At 43.1% G+C, this 8,101-nt stretch overlaps 1 protein-coding gene across 2 annotated transcripts in view; it reads left to right on the top strand.

Annotated features, from left to right (window-relative positions):
* Positions 1-8,101, top strand: part of LOC117869019 (guanine nucleotide-binding protein subunit alpha-11) — a 36,635-nt gene that overhangs the window by 2,804 nt on the left and 25,730 nt on the right. Inside the window, exons 2-4 of one of the 2 annotated variants that reach the window (XM_034755479.1) lie at positions 3,335-3,519; positions 5,473-5,627; positions 6,947-7,075. The exons of the other annotated variant lie outside the window; for it this stretch is intronic. Coding sequence (XP_034611370.1) covers positions 3,335-3,519; positions 5,473-5,627; positions 6,947-7,075 — 469 coding nt within the window. The remainder of the gene's footprint in view (positions 1-3,334; positions 3,520-5,472; positions 5,628-6,946; positions 7,076-8,101) is intronic. 2 annotated transcript variants of the gene reach the window in all.

The following is an 8,101-nucleotide window of genomic DNA, read 5'->3' on the forward strand; positions in this document are numbered from 1 at the left end:
ATGGTGCAGCATAAATGCAGATCGTATTAGTTAGAGAGAGGCATTTTCTTGGTGAAGAATTTTGGGGAGGGCAGGATATATTTTAAGAGAACTCATATAAACAGTAGAGTATCAATAAGAACGTAGGGTAAGCGGAGGTAATTTCTTCCACACTGCTTCGCTGGCCAGTGTGGTGACAGTTGGTTTATATTGAAGCCTGAACCAGAAATATTGAGTGAAAAATAGAAGTGCTGTTATGAGTTGGAATGCTAATAAATAGTGCTGTTTCAGTGCTTCAGTTACTGCCCACTGATACTGGGCATACATTAATCTTTTTAATGAAGGAAATGAGATTATTTTTCTTGTGTAAAGTTACTTTGGTCCCAGAATAATAGGAAAGTAAGCAATGGGTGCCATTGACCCAACACATGAGTTCGTTTTCAAATGCATTTGTCATCAGCAACACTTATAAACTATGTGGCTTTTATGGGTTGACTGAAGGAATGGTGAGCTCAGATTATTCCCTTATCTCAACATTATCATATAAAAAAGGTTATTATGTTCTTATGACAACAGGAGACTATCCTCGCTGGTGTTTTTGGTGTTCCATAACGGTGATAGTGTGTATATTGTTGAGGGACCGAAGCCAAGCAGGAGGCATGTATTTAAAAATGGAAGGTCAGGACTTGTGCATTTGATCTCTTGTGTGGTAGAATAAGTGAACCTAAGTTAGTGATCTGGTGCTGAAGTTTGTATCACAGTTACATCATCAAAGTGCTTTGAGGCGCCTCTACTCTTTGTTGGTTACTGTGGTAAAAGCACGAGGAAGTGTTTCTCACCACAGTGTACTCAACCGCAAAAGATTTCACTTTCTGATTTTTTATTTTTTTTTATTTTTTTGTGTGTGTGTGGTGTAACTTTCTAGAGGAGACCAAGATAGCTAGTTAGTGGCAGTTACATAATTTATTTTAATGTTCAGTAAACTGAGATGTTAAAAATTCTGCTACGCTCTTTAGACTTTTCTTGCTGTTTCTGGTTTGGTGTTTGTTTTTCTTTTTTCTGCTTGGGTATTTGTTTATTGCCCTGCAGAATAGACATAGGAACTTCAGAATCTACTCATAAGGAGTTGTTATGTGCATTTGTGATAAATGAGCCTCTGTCTTTATACGCAGAACCCCCCCCGATTTCTAGTTGGAGATCTGATGGTTCACGTTGTGAAGCCAGGGATTTTTCCATAGATTGTGTCCCTGAATCTGGAGAGTTGAAGGATTTGTTACCTTCCTAATATGTCTCAAGATGAGCATGCGCCTGGGTTCATTACCCATGTAATCTAAGTAATACACGGGCCAATATAATCAGCAAAACTCCATATTGAGGCAGCTTTTCGTTAAATGCACATCAACTGCAAATCTGGGAAAACTTCCACAAGAGCATTCTGTAGAATGAACATCCGTATTTCTGGAGATTGGATAGCGTACGGTTGAGCTATTGCTCTGTGAAGGAATTCGCTGCAGACTGTGTAAGGTGGCTATGGCGGGGGGGCAGTCTGTGGAAGGCGTATATGGTCAATCCTTACAGCTGATCAGTAGCCATATAAATGAATACGTGCAGAAGAGGCCACTGGAGAAAACCCTGTTCTCCCCCAACGCTAGTTGGGTCCTGATTGTGACAGGGCTGTGTGAAGCCTTTCTTTGCCCACCCTTTCTCCCTCAAGATAAGAAGGTTTTCACTTTGTCCCTTTCCCGCGCTTTATTTTCATCACTGGACTGTCACCTGATGCAGCTTACATCTTCCTAAGCCCCTAATGGCAGGAATGTTGATCTGCCCACCTGACTGCATGTACAGAATGCAGGCTTTTTTGATAGGGTTAGGGATGTATGAAACATCCAACCAGTGCAAATCTACCTGGCCTTCACCAACAGGTATTAAAGCAGTGTAATGAGGGAGGCTTGTACCATGTGATGAGTGGTGCATTGTCTGCATTGTACTTTGCCCAAGCAGCACGTGCAGCACAGCCTTTTTGGTTTCAGAGCACATTCTTGCCATCCCTTTTCTTTTCTTGGAGATGTTCGCCATTTGTGCTTGGCTGTGTTGAAGCAACACTCACTTGAAATCTAGTTAATTTTAAAGTCTATAGTTTAAGGTATTGCACCTAGCACAGAGTCTGCAGAGCCTTCGCTGCTGTGCAAGAGACTCACACAAACGGGGGAGACTGACTAGGCAAAATACTGTTGAATGCCACAGAAGAAACAAGGAAGACTCTCAAATCTGTGGGTTAAAGTAATCTTCAGTGTTACTTGGAACAATAGTAGGTAAAAGCTTTTAGGCAAAAGAGTAACTTTCCCTAAAACTTTAGCAGTCTTCTTGCCAAAATTAACATAAGCCACCTATCTGCTTGATACCAGTTGTGTCCCTCTTACTTAGCCCCTAACTGATAAAGGATGACTTTGTCCATTTCAGCAGGGATAGAGATTGTGAGTTCAGATGTTTGCAGCATCTCAACTGTCTGGACTCTTTATTTACTAATTCCTGCTGTTTGGCCTGCTGGTCTGTTTTTCTTTTAAAACTCTGCTCAGCAGTAGAGATTTGAGATTTCCTTTCCTTGTCCCCTTCACAAGTTGTTTCTCATCTGAACTTGTGAAGATAGTGATCACAAACTAATCCAAAAGGATTACCACTTCACATGACTTTTTTTTTTAAATATTTCACAGTGGTGTCAGGCCACTGAGAAGAAAAATATGTGGTGTAGGTAGTCTTTTGATCCCTTCTTTCTTTCAGAGCTGCTCTTTCTAATATATCGAGTTCATATCTAGTAAGGAGGCATCTAGATTGGGTAGGAAAAGAATGATTGTACTACAATAATGAGAATTGTTCTGGAGCTTTCATGATCTAACAGCCTTCCCCCACACCCCTTGGCACCCCAGTTTGTATAATGTACTGATTTAGGAATATATCAGGGAGTTTAGCTGGAGTTGTGATTATAGCATCAAGCTGGATTGCATGGTAATAGGTCAGGTGTGACGGGAGGGGGCTTTCTGAGGCAGGATATGTGGGAGTGGCTGTAATGTAAGATTTGGAGTGAGTACCAGAATTGCCTTAAGCCTGTCAAAAAGAACAAGTGCTCTTTCCATCATGGTCAGTTAGGCTTATGGTTGGCATCGGATGGGCCCACCGGGACCACTCTATAGACTTCCAAAAAGGAACTGGAGAAGTAATAATCAGTGGAGTAGATCCACTTGGTTACATTAATAGGTGCAGTGGAGTAGGATGCAATAATAGCTTTACTCCCTCTGTACTGAACCTCATTTGTGATCTCTATTGACTTTTTCCCTTTGTTTGGTCTCTTCATTTGCAGGCACTGGGGAAAGTGGGAAGAGCACATTCATCAAACAGATGAGGATAATTCATGGCTCAGGCTACTCCGAAGAGGACAAAAGGGGCTTCACCAAGCTGGTGTACCAAAACATCTTCACTGCCATGCAGTCCATGATCAGGGCCATGGAGACCCTGAAGATCCTATACAAGTACGAACAGAATAAGGTGAGCCGAATTGCAGAGCTCCATCGAGTCATCGTTTCGTCGCTTGGTGGATTTGCTTCCCCAGTTCATGTTTGCCTGAGGGTTTTTTTTAGGGCACAGCTGTAGGTTCTTGCCTTGTATTTGTGCTGCCTTTTGTACTATCTCCGCTACCTGTTCAAACTTCCTGATAATTGGCCCCGTATGGCAGCTGCTGCTGTGGTACGATGCCACTTTGTGGCTTTATTAATAGGGGTGTCAATAGGGAGTATAACAGTTTTCATTTGACTAGACACGTGTGTTCTACTTCTGTGAATTGTCCCACATAAAAATTTCTAGGGGTGGGAACTGATCTGCACCCACCTCACAAAGACCGAAGCATTTCGAATGTCCTGGGCCTTCCTCTGTATGACAGGTGTCATTACCGAATGCCGGAAGATGCATAAGGGAGCTGTTGTAGAGCCCAGAAGATTGCACTATTGGAGTGACACCTACTAACAGCTGCAGATGGAGATCTGTCCATTTTCCTTTTATTAACCTTTTTTTAAGGATTTGTAACTCAACATAAACATTTATTCTGGGATGAAGCTTGGTTTACAAGATTTTGGAAACTTTTGGGCCAAATATGGTTTACATTCGTTCAGCTGGCTGTAAGGTATATGAGTGCAGATTTTAAGTGTGTGAATGTCAAGAACGTAGATGTTAGTATGCTCTGCTGTCTTAACACTTAGTGGATTTATTTTTCAAAATGAAATTGTGCAAAAGTTATACCAGGTGTATTGTAGTTGCTGTATTTTAACTTTTTTTAATAGCCACATAGGGACTGGGAGGCTTTAGGGGATTAGTAATAGGATGTGGCACCTTTCTTCTCTAGATCATTGGTCCAAATTGAGGCCCAAGTCAGTATAGACTTGAAAATACCACTATTAAGTGGTAAATGGAAGAAGAGTTGAAGGGCTCAGATGAGTTTTTAATAACCAGGTATCCACATCACAGCTGCCTCTAACTGGCCCTCTTGTTTGCATTCTCAACAGAGGGGCCAAGGATTGAATGGTTCTTCAAGGCTTAACTTCCCTTTGGCCTTTAGAAAAAGTCTGTCGGTCTGGGTCAATGCTGAGGCATGGGCGTGGTATGAGGATGCTTGCATTACCCATGTTTTCTCTGGGGTGTGGTTAAAGGACTCTAGGGGCTATAATCTGTCACCTTCCACTAACACTTAATGTACATAGGAAAGCAAACTAGATTAAATTCTCTCTTTGAAGAAAAGTATAGTGTGGGTGAACAGAAATTGCTTCTCATTGCATCCAGAAAACCCTTAGGAATTGCAGTATTGGTGTGTGTAGTAGTTGTATTAATACAACAGGCTGCAGTGATGATTTCAGTCCTGCTCCACTTTGTGGTGTCAGTTTTGTTCCAATTCTCTTTTTCCTCCTCCATAAAAGAAGAGGCCTGGATTATAGCAGACTGCAGTAAGATCTCCCACACTCTTAAAAATGTAAGCTAAAATCAATTAAAGGCTTACAATGAAACACTAGGCAGCTACGTTCCGGTAATAAAACTGACTGCACTCCCCAATCCGGCAGTCTGGGACGCCACACTCTCAGATCTGTGCTTGGGTTTTGGTGTTTCTAAACAGTGGGTGACTTATGCTCTAGCACAACTTGGTAAGTTAAATTCAGAGAGTCTGTTGCCATTTCTGTTTAAATAATTTCTGTTAAGGATCATGTGATGCTTGCAGGAGCTTTTACAGATGTGGCTGGTACTGAGAATATAAAATTGGTGTTTTTCCTTTTAACCTGTTGGAGGTCTAAGTACAAATTGAATGGATAATTTTTAGATGTCTAGTCTGTGCATTGCTGTCTTGTTGCAGGTGATGTAAGCAGCTTGACCAGCATCCAAGATGTAGCATTCCTGGAGCCCTTGCAAGAGGATCTAGGTTAATGTATGCTCACTTGTCTTTCACCCTTCTGTCCTCAGACCAATGCACTGCTGATTCGGGAAGTGGACGTAGAAAAAGTCTCAACCTTTGAGCAGCCATATGTAAGTGCAATTAAGACATTGTGGACTGACCCTGGAATCCAAGAGTGTTATGACAGAAGGCGAGAATATCAGCTCTCCGACTCAGCTAAATAGTAAGTACATAAGCACTCTGGTGCGCTGCTGGATATCAGGGCCACGTTGGCTAAACAAAAACTTCCTAAAACTTAGCTGATGTCTACAGATGCCTGAATATGGTTATCACACTGCAAACTGGCCCTGCTGTCTTTCTTTTAGTTTTTGTAGATTATCCTCTTTCCTCCTATTACTTCACCCCATGATATAGGTGTATCTATCTGCTAATGATTTAGTCTGGTGGGGTAATCTAGGCAATGTGGGTGTATGCTTCTGAGTTTGAACTGTAAGCATATGCCTCCCTGCCTTTTCAGTAACTCTGGTTCCAAACAACTCTGATCACCGTGCTTTTTTGATTCTGGTTTTGTGGCTTCAGTTGTTACACACAGAGTTTGGGAGCAGAGGATGGGATGGGATACAGTTTTTAGTACTGGAATGTCTGGAAGATCCATACACTCTTGTAGCACCACCAGCTGCTTTCCACGAGTTCTGTTGGGTGATAAATGGAGCTATTCACACCTCTGTCCCAGGATGCGCAGGTGGCTATGGAGTGTCCACCCAGACCATCTCTGTACCCTGTTCCTGGTTCCTGCACAGCAGAAATGCCGCTTTCCCCTGTTGACTTAGTCTTATGGAGCCATGGGTTGAGGGGGATCAGGATTTGACATTTGGAGCTGCTGCAGAATGTCTGAGCGCATAGAGACTCTGGAAGATAGCAGTGCGTTGGGTCATAGAGATTTTTTTTATAACCAGAAGGGCTAGGTAGTTCATTTTAAATTAAACTGAATTCTGCAGTAAACATTGGAAATGCCCAAATCCATCCTATAGCAAGGACTTGCTACAGCACCGATTTCCAGAGACCTAGGAGATGGTAACAGTTTCCTACATCTGTTGCCTTCCTGCTTCTCATTTGAAGCAACAAGTATGAGAAGAGCTGCTTGTCTCTGCTGCTTTGCACATGGCCTTCTCTCTTCCCTTGATTGAGAGAGATATTGAATGTTTGGCTGTAACTTTGTGAGCTGTAACACATGGCAGTTACTACGTCAGAAGAGATTCTGGGGAATTGCTGTCAATTGATAGACAGTCCTAGAAATGTACATGTGAAGAAACCTATTAGGCCTCCTTGCGATTCAGTTAAAAGTTGTTCCCTGAAGTATGAGTTCCAGTACTTGGTCCTGTCCCATTTTAAATGATCCTAGTGATGCTGCTAGCAGTCAGATTTCTTTTGGTCTCCTTAACGTGTGCGGGGGGAGAGAGGAATCTGTCTATAATGTGTTGAAACCCCCATGAGTGTGAGCTACAGTCTAAGGTGCTTTTTTTCTTCATATGCCTCTCACAGCTACCTTAGTGACGTGGATCGAATCGCAACCCCAGGATATCTACCAACCCAGCAAGATGTGCTACGGGTTAGAGTTCCTACAACCGGAATAATAGAATACCCCTTCGACCTAGAGAATATTATCTTCAGGTACTGAAGCTATAGCCCATGCTATACTTGTTCTCTCAAGTGGGACTGAACTGGGGGAGCACTACTCTTGGTTTTTTAAACTACTGATCAAGAGTATCCATGTTCTTAGCTAGGGAGGACTTAAGAGTGTGTTTGGGAAGGGGGGGAATATTCGGTGTGGTCCCTAAACATGGTATGATTTTTTTTAAGGGCTGGTCCACACTAATCCCCCAGTTCGAATGAAGATACGCGACTTCAGCTACATAGCTGAAGTCGAAGTATCTTAGTTCGAACTACAAGGTACTTACTGCGGGTCCACACGCGGCAGGCAGGCTCCCCCGTCGACTCCGCGTACTCCTCTCGCGGAGCAGGAGTACCGGTGTCGACGGCGAGCACTTCTGGGATCGATTTATCGTGTCTTGTCTAGACAGGATAAATTGATCCCAGAAGTGCTCGCCGTCGACACCGGTACTCCTGCTCCGCGAGAGGAGTACGCGGAGTCGACGGGGGAGCCTGCCTGCCGCGTGTGGACCCGCAGTAAGTACCTTGTAGTTCGAACTAAGATACTTCGACTTCAGCTATGTAGCTGAAGTCGCGTATCTTCATTCGAACTGGGGGATTAGTGTGGACCAGCCCTTAAAAAAAATCATACCATGTTTAGGGACCACACCGAATATTCCCCCCCTTCCCAAACACACTCTTAAGTCCTCCCTAGCTAAGAACATGGATACTCTTGATCAGTAGTTTAAAAAACCAAGAGTAGTGCTCCCCCAGTTCAGTCCCACTTGAGAGAACAAGTATAGCATGGGCTATAGCTTCAGTACCTGAAGATAATATTCTCTAGGTCGAAGGGGTATTCTATTATTCCGGTTGTAGGAACTCTAACCCGTAGCACATCTTGCTGGGTTGGTAGATATCCTGGGGTTGCGATTCGATCCACGTCACTAAGGTAGCTGTGAGAGGCATATGAAGAAAAAAAGCACCTTAGACTGTAGCTCACACTCATGGGGGTTTCAACACATTATAGACAGATTCCTCTCTCCCCCC

Source organism: Trachemys scripta, chromosome 22 (assembly GCF_013100865.1).
Source record: "Trachemys scripta elegans isolate TJP31775 chromosome 22, CAS_Tse_1.0, whole genome shotgun sequence".
In the NCBI taxonomy this organism is placed as follows: domain Eukaryota; kingdom Metazoa; phylum Chordata; order Testudines; family Emydidae; genus Trachemys; species Trachemys scripta.